The sequence below is a fragment of the Coffea eugenioides genome, chromosome 10 (genome assembly GCF_003713205.1).
Source record: "Coffea eugenioides isolate CCC68of chromosome 10, Ceug_1.0, whole genome shotgun sequence".
NCBI classification, from domain to species: Eukaryota; Viridiplantae; Streptophyta; class Magnoliopsida; order Gentianales; family Rubiaceae; genus Coffea; species Coffea eugenioides.
The window spans coordinates 2,841,413-2,857,854 of NC_040044.1; the positions used below are offsets into that span (position 1 = coordinate 2,841,413).

At 40.1% G+C, this 16,442-nt stretch overlaps 2 protein-coding genes across 2 annotated transcripts; one reads left to right on the forward strand and one right to left on the reverse strand.

Moving 5' to 3' along the window:
• The first annotated feature begins 8,092 nt into the window (after positions 1-8,092).
• LOC113749619 (protein JINGUBANG-like) lies at positions 8,093-9,928 on the forward strand. The gene has a single exon (XM_027293420.1). The coding sequence runs from the start codon at positions 8,287-8,289 to the stop codon at positions 9,619-9,621; it is 1,335 nt and encodes a 444-aa protein (XP_027149221.1). The 5' UTR covers positions 8,093-8,286; the 3' UTR covers positions 9,622-9,928.
• A 1,054-nt stretch (positions 9,929-10,982) lies between these two features.
• Positions 10,983-16,442, reverse strand: LOC113750119 (inactive protein kinase SELMODRAFT_444075-like). The gene is made up of 8 exons (XM_027294057.1): positions 16,110-16,442; positions 15,844-16,001; positions 15,188-15,282; positions 13,093-14,135; positions 12,818-12,978; positions 12,516-12,592; positions 12,001-12,325; positions 10,983-11,836 (listed from the first exon to the last, which is right to left on the reverse strand). Exons 1-8 carry the CDS (start codon positions 16,294-16,296, stop codon positions 11,687-11,689), a joined length of 2,196 nt encoding a protein of 731 aa, XP_027149858.1. The 5' UTR covers positions 16,297-16,442; the 3' UTR covers positions 10,983-11,686.

Genomic DNA, 16,442 nt, shown 5'->3' on the forward strand with positions numbered 1-16,442 from the left:
ACATCACATGAGCTTTATCATATAATTGTGCTTAATGGAAGCGTAGAAAGACTTGGGGTTAAACGTATTTTTCATCTCCTACCTCACTTGTCTATAACCCCACCCCCCCCAAAAAAAAAAAGAGACACAAATGTATGTAACTCTTCGGCATCACAGAAGCTTCAACCACAAAAAAAAAAGGCTTCTCCCTGGAAATGGGCAGACGGGGCCAGTTCCCCGAGCTGCGACGGGTTGAGCGACGGGTTGAGCGAGCTGAGTAGGAGCGAGCTGGCGAGCTGGTTAGGTGAACGAGCCGACCTGGAAATGGGCAGACGGGGCTAGTTCCCCGAGCTGGCCAGCTGATGCCGAGCTGGTCGGGAGCTGCTGAGCTGACAGGGGAAGACCGAGCAGCCTGAGCTGCGAAGGGTTGAGCGAGCTGGCGAGCTAGCCTGTGAGCTGCCAAGGACGCAACCCGAGCTGAGCTGCTATGAACCAAGCTGGCTGAGTGTAGCCGAGCTGAGAAGAGAAACCGAACTGACTATCCTACGAAGAAAGAACGACGGCGGGACTAGAGTCCCTGGAATAGCTCCGACGGTCAAGTCAGTAGAGCTCAAGAGTAGAACAACAGTAGAGAGTACTGTAGATGGCGTACCTTGTGTCGTCTTATGGTGCTGTATATATAGGCTTAATGGGTAATAGTTTCCATATAGGAGTCAAAATCCCCTTAGGGTTCGGAGTCCTTCTAGGGTTTCATATGACACCCCTAAAGATCCGGAGGCGGCGGCCCATCAGGCCCACTTCATGAAGAGGCGGCGGCTACGACCGAACTGACCTCCCTCTACTCCGAGCTGCTCTGCCCGAGCTGCTCTATCACAACATCCGAGCTGACACGTGGCAACCGTAGATTGGTTGGCCGAGCTGACAGGTCCTCATGTCCGAACTGACACGTGGCTATTGGGAAATTTGCCCCACTACACATGGATTATAACTTAAACCATGTACTTAATCGGAAAAAGAAAACCGGGAAAATCTCAAGGTGTTATCCAACCGGTTGCTATACCGATTAAAAATTCCTTATTGGTCGAAAGACTGCATTATTCACCAAGTTTCTTTGTAGTTTCCATAGTACAAAGCAGCTTCAACAGATTGACAGAAATGACGTGTATTGACCAAAGCTCAGGGAGACTCAAGTCTTCTTTTACTATTAGACTTAACCTTTATTGCTAAACAAAAAAAAGACAAAAAGTACAATATAATTCGTGGTGAAATGAGAAAAAGAACACATCGGGTAGTCAGTAGTCACTACAAGTGTACTCTCGTGATAGTTTCAGTCGTCTTCATCGTGTTAGTTGAAGCAGGAGTGTCACCACTTAGTCGCATCTGTCCTCTATTCCCAAACAGGTCCATGGCCTAGTCAGCTAGTTCCTCACTACACTCTGCAGCTGACCTAAGTCTAGCTAAGATTATTGCTCTCGGCATATTCACTCAAATTCTTCAGTCTGATGACATTTTAATGGCGGATCACTGAAATATATAGTCACCGAAGTTTCGATTTTTATTTTTTTTACGTCAATCATGGCGATCTAAGTAATGCATAACTATGGCCAGTTCTCAAATTCATCCCCTATCGCTAAGAACCAAATGCGTCACTGGGCAAATTTTCTCAAAATAGTGCTTAAGGTCATCACGACCAGACACGTTTTGGAATGGAGTCCCCATCCTGTTACGCAGGGTGTAGTAGGAGTAGCTGCTTTTTGCTGAAGCTGGCAGAAAATGATGCAACAACGCAAAGTACAAATTTCACGGTATCTTAACTAAACAAAGCAATTAGGACAAAGAACCTGGCTGATCATCATTCCTCATCCCCACAGGTCGCACCAAGATAAAAAATTAATATATCAGATGGAATGTATTATTGAGTCCATCTTTAGGAGCTAGCATATATCGTGTTTCACACCGAATTCTTGGCCGGAATATGGATTAAAACTCGAGTTTCATTCTGGAAGCTGCGTTTTTTATGAGTCAGAGAGAGAGTAATTCGAAATCTCCGTGATTCGGGAATTTCCTAAGTTTGATGGATCTAACTAGAATTATTTAAAATTGAAAATAGTGAAGTACTAATGAAGGATTAACACCCCCCTCCCCAAAAAAAAAAAAGAAAAAGAAAAGAAAAGTATATCAGTAGATCTTTGCCCAAATGATAAAAGGTGAAGTTGGTTGGAGCTGAAGTACCAAACTGAAAAATGATGCACATTCTTCTTTACTTTTTGTTTCACGATCACAATATGTCTTGTCATAATAATTCTATCGTTGGAGAAAATATCAGAACCTAAAAAAAGATCACTACAAAGAAATGGTAATCCTGTCTATGATTAATTTGGTAAAAAGACATCGCTGTAATGAGACCAATGTATCTAATGGATCAGGAAAATAATACAGCTCCTGCACCCAATTAATCCATATCATTGCTTCACGTAAACTTCTCTGGCAGCAAAACCTTGGGTGACTCGTAAATTTCCCAGCAGCATAACCAAGGCTCCATTGGCCCTTTCTCAGGGTACGGTATGCGTGCATGTGCACTTCACCTTTGTTTGTCAAGGCTTTTCTTTTTGCGGTATCGTGGCCGGCCGACAGTCAAATGATGAATCTGTGAAGGGAAAGCCATCCATCACCGTGAAATTCTCAATTTTCAATTATCTGGGCACTAAAAAAAATAAAAAATGAGAAAAAAAAGAGAAAGAAATAATCATGCCTAAGGCACTTGCATTGTTTCAGTGATCATGCATGTGCCCACTGTAAATGTCATGAGGTGTTTATGAAGCCAATTAATGCTCCATTTGACAAATGAATTTTTTAGTTATTTATCTAAAACTTTATTGTAGCATATTATAGAAATAATTTTTAAGATGAAAAATTCTTTTGCTTTCCTTCTTTTTCTCTTTCTCTTTCTTTTTCTTTCTTTCTTTTTTCCTTTTCTTTCCTCTCTTCTTCTTCTCCCTTCCCCTCTTCCTCCCACGCCACCTCTCCCTCCTAGTCAAAACAAGCAGCAACAGAAACATTTTTTTTTTCCTTTTTTCTCTCTCCCCCTCTTCTTCCTCTTTCCCCTCCCCTTCTCCCTCCCTCGCCACCCTTTCCCTCGATGTGATCTGGTAGCGCAACTAGATTAGGCAGAAGGAGAGGGAGAGGAAAAGGCAAGAGAGAGGAGAGAGGATAAGAGAGGGAGAAGGGAGGGTAGAGGAAGGAAGGAGGAGAGTGAGAGGGAGAGGGGGAAGAGAAAGGAAAAAAAAAGTGGTGGTCGGCGTCGTCTGGTCTTGGCCGGCGGACGACGGAGACAGTGGTAGGTCGATGTGGAAGAAAAGAATGAGAAAGGAAAATTTTTTTTGTATGTTTTGGGTACTTTGAAATGTGTAATTTAAAAACTTTGAGGAGTTTTTTAATATTATTATAGTTAAAATTATTAAAAAACTGGTAGGAGATAAACTTGACCAAAAACTTGTTTGGCAAACAGACCCTAAGGGCTTGTTTGGAAGTGAGTTTTTCGGCCAAGTTTTTTAGCTACAAGTTTTTTAACAACTTTAGCTACAGGAACCCAAAAAAACTTATCAAAATTTTTAATCTATACACTTCAAAATATCTAATACACAAAAAACTTCTATCTTTCTTCTTCTTTCTCCCCCCACCCCATCCACCATACCTTCATCGCCGGCCACCACCTCTGCCGCCGTTTCCGGCGCCGGCCACCTATTCCGGCACCGGCGTTCCAAATTTTTTTTTCCTTCCTTTCTCCCTCCCTGGCCAAACTCCCCCGACCGATGCAGTAGCAGCAGTTACTTTCCTCCTGCTCTGGTACTTAAAAACCTTTCATCTATCGAGAAAACCTACCCAGATTCCATCGAGCCTGCCTAGCTGACTTCTAAAGAGGTTGCATTCCTCCTTGTAGGCAGAGGCAGCATGAAAATGAAAGTCAAACACAAGCAAGTCAATCCAGCAGAGGATGAAGATGACCAGTTCGTTTGAAAGAAGAGATCTTGATCAAATGTTCAAGCAGAAAGCACAATTAACTTCAGTCACGCCACACGCTACGCGCTGACGGGGGAAAGGAGGGAACAGAGGGGGGATGGCGGGGCAGAGGCGGGGTGGGAAAACTGAGAGGGGAGGGCTGCGGGGGGAGGGGGTGGCGGCGCGGAGGGGCTAGGTGTAGCGGGGGCCAGCTGGCGGGGGGAAGGGCTGGCGGGGGGAGGGGAGGCGGGGGCAGAGGGGGCCGGGCTTGCAAGAGGAGGGGGGGAAGGGGCAGAGGGCTGGGGGGAATGGCTGCGGGGAGGGGGAGGCGGCAGCAGGGGCCGGGCTTGCAGAGGGAAAGGGGAAGGGGCAGGAGAGGCTGACGGGGAAGTAGGATGGTGGGGGAAGGGCTGCGGGGGGGGGGGAGGCTGGGGCACAGGGGCTGGGCTTGTACAGGGAGGGGCTGGGCTTTAGAGGGAGGGGGAAGGGAGGGACTGCGTGCCGTGCCGAGGAAATGAGCAGAGGAGAGGAGTGGCGGGAGGGGGAAGGAAGAAGAAAAAGAAAAAGAAAGAGAGGAAAGAAAAGAAAAAGGAAAAAAAGAAAAAGAAAGAAAAAGAAAAAGAAAGAAAAAAAAGAAAAGGAAAAGAAATTCACCTTACAAAAACTTTTACAAAATTTTTTATCTTACAAAAACTACTACAAAAAAATTTTTCACCTTACAAAACTTCTACAAAATTTTTTCAAAAACTTCTACAGTGCACTACAGTAAAGTTTTAGACAAACTCCCAAAAAACTCAGGTTCCAAACAGGCCCTAAGTTTGTGTACACTAATTGAACTCGTTTCAGATGATCGATATTCTCTTTTTCCTTGATTACCATTGTAGTCCAGCTCTTATCTAGTACTACTACAAAATGTTTTCACGTCATAAAGAATTTCAGGGTATTGGTTAATTTGCTCAGGGATTATGACAAAAATATGAACATATGTGAGAGTGTCACAAAAGTTCATAAACAGATCATGCAATGCGTATTACTGTTGTCCAACAAGAAAACAAAATGTGACTGTACATGGACAACTAAACATTTTTAATTGAGTCATAAACTTGTTAGACATAAGGACACTCGTAATTGCTGGTTAGCTTGTGACTTCAATCTGAATTAGTCCTCAAATGGCGGCTTTTTTGTTTTAGTAGAATTCTCAAAAAGTGAGGGCATTGAAATCTGTTCTCAAAGTATTAAAAAAAACCCCATTTATAAAAATTGTTGCTTGTATAAATAATGAATTCAGAAGATGGCGCTCTTCTTAAAAACATGCATCCACTGAAACAAAAATCTGAATAATAAAAGTTTCAAAATCTATCGTTATATGTGAATTATATATAGTCGAACCGGTAATCGGAGTCGAAATCACTAAAAATCTCTCTACTCTATGGAAATGTGAAATATGCACATGATATTTAAATTATCATGACATGTTGAGGACATACCGAACTACCGGTTGTCACAATTCAGTTCCCCAAATTGGGGAGATATGACAAAATGTACCATAAAGTAAAAAGATTTCCAATGCACCAATGGACGTGACAATTTTTACCGCATACGACAGTGCAATAAGGTCACATACTTTCGATCAAGCAATATAATAGTTTCCTCTAAAAGCTGCAGTGGGAACTGTCTGATCATGATACGGTATGGAAAATGCGTAGTAGATTTTGACGTGGCAGCGAGAGAAGCGTTGAAGTAGGGCATCAGAGCACGTGTACTATATTATTCTCTGAGGAAACAGACGGTTGAGGTTTATTGTCGTGGCAGCTTCTGAAGCTCCCTATGTCAACGTGTCAGCCTGACAGTTGCTTCGACCGTTGAGAGTGGGAATTCTTTATTGTCCGGTTCAAAAAGGAAGATTGTGTAAAAAGGGCAAAAATGAAAAAAAGAAAAGAAAAGTAGATTCAAATTAGGAGCGTGCAAAATCAAAAAATTTCGATTTACCGACCGAATTTGAATTAAACTCGAAATTTTTTAAATTGATAATTCTGAATTGGGAACTCAAATCGGATTTTTCGATTTCGAATTATGCGAATTTGGTTCGAATTCGGTAATGGAATTTTTCAAATCGAAAATTTCGATTTCGAATTCACCATTCGAAATTGGAATTCGAAATTCTTATTTCAATTTCAAATTCATTTTTCATATATATATATATATATGTAATATAACATTTATATTATAATAATAATTTTTATATTCCTGAATTGGTGATTCAAAATTTCTATTTCGATTTCAAATTTGTTTTTCATATATATATATATATATGTAATATAACATTTATATAATAATAATTTTTATATTCCTGAATTCGGTGAAATTGGAATTTATCGAATTCCGAATTGAATTCGGAACGAATCTGAATTCGAAGTTGGTGAATTCGAAATCGAATTCGGTTGGAAATTCTGATGCCAAAATTCTGAAAATTTTCAATTTCAAAGTTTCAAATTACCGATTTCAATTCACACACCTAGTTCAAATTGGTTCAACCCATTAACATCGTGGCTTCCCATCCCTTCTCAGTTTGAAAAATAGAGAAGGGTTAAGTGCACGCCATCTATAGGATTAATTTTTCTTACACTGTCAGATACACTGACGAGGTTGAATAAATGTCACATCATCTGGATTTGAATGCAGCATGTGTCAAGTGCATAAAAGATTTACCCTAATATATTAAAAAAAACTTCTTTGCGAAAGGGAAAAAGAAAAAGAAAAAAAGGTCTAAATTTTTTTTTTGGTAAGAATCTTGGGTCATACAATGTGCTAGGTAGACTACATGTTTTAGCTGCCTAAGAATACTGTTTCGTAATAAAGCTTGGGACATATATAGTTGCGTGATTATTATTTGTTTGGTTATTATTTTCACATATTTGCTAAGATATCAGTTGTGGGGTGCTGGGCATTTCCCTAGAGAATGGGCAAGACGCACAGGAGTTTTCGCATGCTGGGTAATCGAACAAGTTGATGATCTGTATAATAATGCCAGAAAAACATGATCAAAGACGACAATTATAGCTTGTAGTTATGCATATGGTCGGTGAAAAACCGTAAGCTTATTTATCTCTTCTACAATTACAACAAAGCTTAGATCCATAAATTTCAATGTTTGTCTTTTTTCTCCCACCAGCTTCAGAGATCCTGTATACCCTAACAACTAATTAGTAGTCAAATAAATTTTTTCATGAATAAAAGCAAACCTGAAATTTCCAATATCATCATTATACGGGTGTGTGGATGCTTTTGATAACCCAATTCCAAGGTAAGCTATATATATAACCGATAGATTGCAACATATTTGTCTCTGGCTGTGGCATGTTTATAGTTTATACCCCTCTGAAACATTTCACTGTCGAACAAAAAAAAAAAAAAGATGAAAGGATGAGAATATCACCACCATAAACACTCATAGATCACTTTCCCACACTGAAATCTGAATATTTCAAACGGCAATAAGAACATATATTATGTAATGTGAAGTGTAAGGCCGTTTTCAAGGACTAATATGCTACTCAAAAGTGTCAAAATTTTTTGTATGCAGAGGGTATTGAATTGAGATTTCTAAATGTAGTAACACTAGATGTTTCTATATCCGACCAATAGTTCCCTTCTACACTTTATTGTACCTGAATATCATCCACCTCTAATTCAATAATTTATCTTAAATTTTGATTACAAAAACAATTACTTTAGTGCTGGTTTTTTTATCCAAATAAAAATCCCCTAATAGAGCTCTGAAGGTAACACTCTCCAAAAGGCAGAAACTTTTTCTTTTTCCATTTTTTTTTTTTTTTTTTTTTTTTTTTTGTATCTCTTTCGGTCCTATACCTGTCAGCCTGCATGTCCAACCACAATCTCCTCATTAAACTACTTAAACCACCCCAACGAACGCAAACTTCCGACCCGGATTATGAGGACCCGACAAATTCCTCTGCACGCAAGAATTACGTTTCTTGCTGACATGTGTCGACACCTCATTGGCCTCCACTCCCGCCTTCAAGACCTTTTATTCATTTATTTATTTTAAGTCATCCCCTACAAAGTCTCCCTCCCATTCCTTCCTCCTCTTCATTCTCCAATCTCCATTGCCTCTATCCCTTGTCTAGTCTCTCATCAGTTTTCCCTTCCCTTTGATCATTTTCATATCTGGCCTTCTCTCTCGATTTTTGTTAAACCATTCGTCATTTTTTTTGGTTTAGTTTTCATGGTTGAAATACACAACATCTTTTTTGAATGATATAAGAAAAGGAAGGAGGAAGGCCAAGAATGTTTTCTGACACCTCAAGTTTGCCTCCAAAAATAGGCAACATGACCCATTCGGACCCCAACATTTGCTCCGCAGCCACAGATGATGAAATGGCCGCCCGGCACAGCAGCTTCTCAGGCTATGATGTTAGCCGGTTGAGCGGCGAGATGTCCCCCATGACGATGTCTCCCTGGAACCAAAATTCACTTTTTACCCAGTCCCCATGGTCCAAATTTGATGAAAATGTGCCACAAAATGTCCCTCAGAATGGCCTCATCGGTTCGCTTGTTCGCGAAGAAGGCCACATATATTCATTGGCCGCGAAAGAGGACCTTCTTTACACGGGTTCGGACAGCAAGAACATCCGTGTTTGGAAGAATATGAAGGAATTTACAGCATTCAAATCCAACAGCGGCCTTGTTAAAGCCATTATCATCTCCGGGGACAAGATCTTTACGGGTCATCAGGATGGAAAGGTTCGTGTGTGGAAGATTAATCCTAAGAACCCCAGTGTCCACAAGCGTTCAGGGACTTTACCAACTTTCTTTGATATCTTCAAAGCCTCAATGAAACCTAGTAACTATATCGAGGTCAAACGTAAACGGACTGCCCTCTGGATCAAGCATGTTGATGCCATTTCTTGCTTGAGCATGAACCAAGAACAAGGGCTTCTTTATTCTGCCTCGTGGGACAGGACGTTTAAGGTTTGGAGGGTCGAAAACTCGAAATGCCTGGAATCTGTTAAAGCCCATGATGATGCGGTTAATTCCGTTGTGGCCAGTCTGGAAGGATTGGTGTATACAGGATCCGCCGATGGGACTGTTAAGGTTTGGAGAAGAGAATCCAGTGGTAAAACAGTAAAGCATCATTTTATTCAAACCCTCTTGACTCAAGAATGTGCAGTGACTGCTTTAGCTGTGAATAAATCAGGATCGGTGGTTTATTGCGGCTCATCAGATGGGCTTGTCAACTTTTGGGAACGTGAGAAGGAATTGACCCATGGTGGTGTCTTAAAGGGTCACAAACTGGCCGTCCTCTGCCTGACTGCAGCAGGGAACTTGGTTTTCAGTGGATCGGCAGACAAAACCATATGCGTCTGGAGGAGGGAAGGAAATGTTCATACCTGTCTCTCTGTCTTGACTGGTCATACTGGACCAGTCAAGTGCCTGGCGGCTGAGGAGGACAAAGACTCCTCCACCGGTGATCAGCGGTGGGTGGTTTATAGTGGAAGTCTTGATAAATCAGTTAAGGTCTGGAGCGTTTCTGAGACAGCACCAGATTTGCGCCATATGGGTAACATGCAACCAGGCCAGGGTGATTCTCCTTGGGACTCGATACCTTCAGCAAAGTATTGATTACAATTTACAACAGACCTGGAGGAGTCAGTCATTCATCAAAGTTTGGTCGACGATCCCGGTAATTAATTGCTAATCCATGATATTGCGATAGTCTTTTGTTGGATAAAATCGTGAAACAGGTGCGAGAGAGATCTTGATTCTGGACTTGAAAGGACCAATGCTAATGTGATAGTCATGAGCGGATGGATGATTATGGACGACTGAAACAGTGTATGGAGAATTTACAATTCGCGAATAAAACTTGCTTGTAATTTAAGAACTACTTTAGCCTAGGATCGTTTATTTATAGAAAGTTCTTGATACATATTTATCTGTTATCTCCATGTTTAAGCCGTGTTTGGTGGTTCCACTAACAATGGATCGATAAGACGAAATTTGAAATCTTATTTTTTGAGTTTCCTGCACTGGTTGTCCTGAAGCTGGAAGAGTGACGATCACAAGGTTGGCCGAATCTGTCCAGCAAAAAAGACTGGGGAGCCAACCCCCCCCCCCCCCCCCCCCCACCCCAAAACCATTGTTAAATTATTCAGATCTTAAGTTTGACCCATTCCAACAATAATAATGATCATCCAGCAAGCATTTGGTAAAAGCACGGATCCCGTATTGATGTGTATAATTGGATTAGTACCTGCAAGCATGTTTACCGAATCCTCTGCCACTCGTACCCCTCCTAAAGTTTGTTTCTCTCAAAATTGGAAATTCTTATTTCTTCTTTTCAAGAATGGACTTTTAGGAACAAATTGAACGGACATTTGCTCGAGAGAGTGACCATATTTCTTCCCAGCAATATTATTTTCTATGATTGAGTTCAGACACTCCAATTTTATTGCTCACTATAACACTAGAGAAATCAAATTATGAGAAGCACCACAAAACACGACTAGAATGGCTACCCAGTTAATTGCAATTTTAATGCTTGGACCTCAATTATTAAATCAGCATCCTCATTTTAGTTGTTCTTAGCATTAACTGCATGCAGAGGAGTCTTAGCATTAACTGCATGCAGAGGAGTAGGAAATATAATGATGTTAGTCCGTAAGACAGCAACTTTCTAGAGTATACTAGATTATTGACGGATCTTCAAGATTTTCTAGTTGTAAGGTCAAATTAACTATCCATTGTTGAAAGATAATCTGGGATTAGTTGCGGACAAGTTGCTGCCATTCCTTTGGACTAGACGTTTTATAATTACGAATTCCTGGAAAAACGATGGCTTTAATCCTTGGATATTCATTACCCAACATGACAAACAAGAGGGACAGAAATTGTAATTCAGATTCTTCGTAAAATGCTCTTTGCAGTGTGTTTGATATATCAACTACACTACGTAAATCAGGGAAAAAGTCCAGAAGATACAATCAGAGAACACAACCCATCAAATTTAGACAGGTTGATAATGTTCTGCTTGTGATCTGTACCTCCAACATCTTAGCCTCTTGTAATTCACTGTTGTTTTTCCAAGGAAAGAGAGAAATTTCCAAGTAAAACAGAAGTAGAGTCAAATTTACAAGGAAACACCAGAGCCTCATTCAGCTTTTCTGAGTGCCAAAATATTAATTTTTCTTTTCTTTGGGGTGCCCAAAGGTTTATATACTTCCCTTGCCCTTTCACATTACAAATCAAATAGGTTTCATGGGGTTCTAAAAGGGCATAGAATCTTTTCCTCATTATTCACCTGACCGTCTATGATAAGTGCTGAGAAACTTGATGATGAAATGAAACTGAACACGAAGCATATTGGATTGCCATCTATTTGAACATTTTGAAGCAACTGATCCTGTGCTATAGAGTTCAAGTCTTGGGCAAGAGAACAAAGCGTCACTTTCACTGATCAACGCTACAGGTTACTTTTTCACTGAAAGGTTGATGACCAAGGTCTAAAGGACAAAATGATGAAGAAAAATTGAAACTAACTCGTGTTTTTCTTTATAGCCATGAAATTTGGCTCTAGAAGTGAGCAAGAAGCATATACAGACAATGTAATACAGAAGTACAATCGTAACCGTAAGAATTTACTACACACTCACCAGTCAAAGATAAGGGACTACTTTAGGTGGACTTCTTAGTGAGAAAGCCTCCGAGAATGCTTTCTTCTTGATGTAGTATTTATACCTGGATTCAATCCATTGATGTGCCCGCTTCTACTACCGATTGAGTTTGAATCCAATACCAGAGGAACAACTTTACCCCCTCCTTCTAGTATTCTGAGAACCTAATATAATTTGAAAAAGTTATCAGGGCTTAAATTTCCACCTTTCTTAAACGAATTAGAAAAAATAGCTAGACAGAAAGGCAAGACTAGTTCTGTCAACATGAGTGCAGAGGAGAGAATGCTACGGGTGATAACCATATTAAATTAACACAGGGAGGGGAAACCTTTGACATTGGGGGCCGTAGATCAGGATCTTTCTGTAGGCACAAGGATGCAGCATGGCTCATTGCCCGTAGTTCATATGGGAAACTTTGGAGCTCATAACTAACCAAGCAGGGATCCAGAAACCTCTGTTTATCTGCTAAAGAATGGCTTTCTTCCAGAGTACCCAAAGGGTGAAAGTTCTTGAACAGAAATTGCTGTCCACTGTAATTTGGCAAGGCACCAGTTTTTTCACCCGTAATTAGCTCTAATAACACTAGGCCAAAAGCATATATGTCAACTTTCTCTGTAACTTTGGCATCAGTGAAGTACTCTGGTGCAAGATACCTACAGATGTCAAAGAAATCAGCCAAATTAAGTTTGATTCACAAAACAAGTTCAGAAACATGTCAAGATATATAACTGAGGAAAATTCAACACACGGATTAAAATGAACGCTTCTACTACATTATTCTTTTAGAATTTAAGGTAGTCATAAATGAATAATATATAGTGACAAAACAAAGTATTAAATTACCCATATGTTCCAATAACTTGCTCCTCATCACAAAGTTCCCATTCACGATGTAGTCTAGCAAGACCAAAATCTGCAACCTGAAAAGAATGCACTATATAATTGGGATGAAAATGATTATTTGACAGAGAAAATACACAAACTGTCAATAAAAAGCCAAAGTAGAGAGGTGGGTGCATGCTATTCAAAGATCTCAAATGGAATAGATTTTGCTAATTCAGAAAATACTTGTAAACAGATTACTCTGATTTAATCACAGTTGCATACTAAATTATGCAAACTAAATGCTTCTAGCAATCATTTACCAGAGGTTCAAAATCATGGGTCAGGAGGATGTTGTGAGGCCTCAAATCTCTATGTATTATACATCCCACCCTGCAATCTTCATGGAGATATCGTAAGCCTCTTGCTGTTCCAATAGCTATTTTGAGTCGCATGTCCCAATCAAGAATTGTATCCAAGTTTCCTATCAATTTTAAAAACATCATCCAAGTCAGAGTGCTGTAGTTTGCTATAGTTGAGTAACTGAAATGGGGACTCCACTCTTTTATGTATCAACATGAAAGGGAACAGAAAATACCATGTAAGTGTAGATCCAAGGAGCTGTTGCATATGTACTCATATACTAATAATCTCCTCTTCTGCTCAACGCAAAATCCAATCAATAGCACAACATTTCTATGTTGCGCACAGCTTAAAACTCGCACTTCCCTACAGAAATCAGCGTCCCTTTGAGATCCAGAAAACTTCAGCTGTTTAATTGCGACAACTAGTCCATCCCTCAAAATACCTCTGTAAACCAAACCAAACCCTCCTTCAGCTAGGAAATTCATATCTGAGAAACCGTCTGTAGCCTCCTCTAGCTCTTCATAAAGGAATTGCCTAGGGGGCTTTCCAAAAGCTGGTGCCTTCTGTTGACATTGTGAACATAAAGGAGGGGGTGTTGACAAAGTTCTGCACAAAGAAACTGCATCTCTGATGTTCGAGTTAAATTCAACATCTTTACCATAGGTTAGATTGTGTTTATGCCCTTCTGTCAACATACATGGCACAAGGTGGTGATGGTCATCTCTCATAGGTAGTGCTGTATTTTGCAATCCATTTTGGCAGTCTCCAATTTCTTGGGCTTTCTCGCTTATCTTGTGGTTCTGAGGAATCCAAAAGATTCTTTTATCATCCAAACTTAAATTTTCTGAGCTCATAGAAAGGGTTACAGTCCTTTCCTCAACTGAATCTGGCAAAGCAAGTGGATGACCAAAGCCATTAGGTTTATGGCTAGGAGTGTGCTTGCCCGTAGTTAGTTTTTCATAAAGGGGATTTTGTTGATACACAAGGAATTTAGAAGTGGCAGTGTCAGGACTGGATAATGAAGTTTCTCCTGAGGTTTTTGTGTAGGACGTGCTTGGCTCCTCAGGGCTACTCACAGGAGTCGAATGCTTCATCCTCAGTCCATGCAACTTCTGCACATCCAAAACAGGTGAAGAAGCAGCAGAATAAAAAGGGGTTTGAATTTCGTCTGAGCATTCAAGATTGAGCCTAAGGACTTTTGGCTGTGAACCCTTCATAACTACAATGTTGCAGTGAAGCTGATCCATGCAATGCCGAAGTTCTAGCTTCAGTTTTCTGGCTAAGGAGAACAAAATTTTTGAGTGAGTGTTGTATTTCTGAGCAGACAGTCACATGAACTAGGCGATTAAATGTTATTTTCCATTAAGGTGATGAGAGAACAAGATGGCTAAGAAATAAAATTTGATTAACAACCCTTAGAAACTCATGTAACAGCTTAGGCAGACATGCAAGGTTGAAGGTTGATAGCAACATAAAAATACATGTAATTCAAATCAAAAAATAACTAATGGTATCCATCTTGATGACAATATGAGCAAGCATTGATCATGTCATGTCCAAAAAATGCAACTCCAAAACAATGGCTCCGATGCTTCTAGTCAGGTCTAAGTGACATAAGTGGTCTAAAATGCAGGTAGTTAGCCAAACAAGGTTAACAACTAAAGAAATCTGCCACAGCAGAACTCTGAATTGCATTGAAGGGAAAGACATTAAGATAATGACTCGAACAGACCAGCAAGTAAACTAGAACCAACTCAACCAATTATTAACACACAGGAGATCCTTGATTAGAATTTATTCAGATTCTAGTCTAAAGTAAAATCAACTTTAATTCTCCTCACGAATAAAGACCAAAGAAATGGAGTGATGATCCATAAACATCGTTGACGTGTTTAGAACTCATCGTTTCAGGGAATACTTTATAGATATTGCATTCCAATTATTATAAGCAGCAATTTGCTTATAATTATTGGGATTTGGAGCAGGACCAGTAATTGGTTCAAGGTATTAACACTTAGGATTGGATATAGCACCAATTCTTTGATATATTTGAAGTGTTAGTGAAGTTTAACTACTTACTGATCCAAATTACTATTAAGCATATTACAAATCGAGAACTACAACCCTTTCCGGACCTTTATATGCACAACTAAATCGCTGGATGAGTTTTCTCACATGCCCTTCAATCAGAAGAGATATAGAGGCAAAAGCTATCATATCTTGGGGAACAGTTTATTAGAAGCTAACAAGACCAAGAAAAGAAGACATCGTAAACACAGAAAACCAAGACTTAGAAAATAAGAAATAATACATTTATGTTAAATTACTTGTCCAATACGACCCATTTGGCTGCATTATCCTTTGCTTCAGCTGCCACAGTGCCAGCAGGTGTAGCTGAGACGACTTTGATACGCACTCTGACCTACAAACAACACCAAGCATAACTCTGATTTGTTTCTCATTTTTAGTCAAATGTCTTGCTTTCATAACCAAACAACAAATTATGTCTGATAACATTCGATTTTAAGCAATATAGCAAACTACCGTAGTCATTAATAACCCTTCCCTCAGTAAATATATCAGGAATTGACTCCTTATCCCTACATTCACCGCTATTGGCATCACAGCCCATTGTCCTCCAAACTCCAACTCCAATACAAAAAGACCCATCATAATTCTTCTAAAACTCAAAAGTAGTGCGACAAAAGGGATCTTTCATCTATTTAATACAAGTAATGATTTTGTTTCCTTCGTTAATGCTCTAAACTTTAGATTTTACCACGTGTGACAAAAACAACACTATCAAAATTACCTAATTACCCATAAAAGTTAAAAAAAAATAAAGTTTAAAAGGTCTTGAAAGATGAAATCAGCATGGAATCTAGGAGAAGACAAAGAGGCCAATCGGCATCCCTTGAAAGTTACACTAAAAAGTAAAAACTAGAAATGCAGCAAAATTTTACTACTAGTCACTAAAACGTACATCAATTCGATCGTGAAATTGAAGAACCATTTGAGAACACGACTCAGAGATCTGGCCAATCCGGTCAGGCAACCTGTTCGTCGACGTCGGGTCAGCACCGCCAGCAGCAGCACGGCAGTCTCCTTTCAACCTCGGAAATCCCCAAAATCTCCTCCTCCCTGCATATATTACACACACTAATCACACCTTCCCAAAAAAAAAAGTCGATGTACTACTAGCAGTAGCTTGAGAATTACGGATATGCTTAAGAGTGCAGAAATTCTAACCGGTTTTCTCCTCGGGAAACACGGCGAGCAAGGTAATGCAGTCGCCGGGATGGACGACGTGAGTCAATGCCCAAGCCATTGCCGTCTTCGTGATCACCTTCTCTGCCTTCACGGCCACGATGACTTGCTCCGACGACATTTTTCCGGCAGCACTCCTAGGTGTCAAAGTCGTGTTGCTAATTTCCATTTAACAGCTCCGGTGATCGTAAAATTGAGTGCGGGAGAAAAAGATTTTTGGTGAGAGAGAAGAATATGAAGCTGGTTAGCTATGTAGGCCTCTCCCCCACCTTTTTTTTTCCCAAGTGCTCCAGTCGAGTTTGTAATGCACTAGTT

Coding starts and splice junctions, on each gene's coding strand:
- LOC113749619 (XM_027293420.1), top strand. CDS start 8,287: ATGTTTTCTGACACCTCAAGTTTGCCTCCAAAAATAGGCAACATGACC.
- LOC113750119 (XM_027294057.1), bottom strand. CDS start 16,296: ATGGAAATTAGCAACACGACTTTGACACCTAGGAGTGCTGCCGGAAAA. Junction 14,136..15,187: donor AAATGGGTCGTATTGGACAA/GTAATTTAACAT, acceptor CTCCTTAGCCAG/AAAACTGAAGCTAGAACTTC. Junction 11,837..12,000: donor TACGGCCCCCAATGTCAAAG/GTTTCCCCTCCC, acceptor AAATTATATTAG/GTTCTCAGAATACTAGAAGG.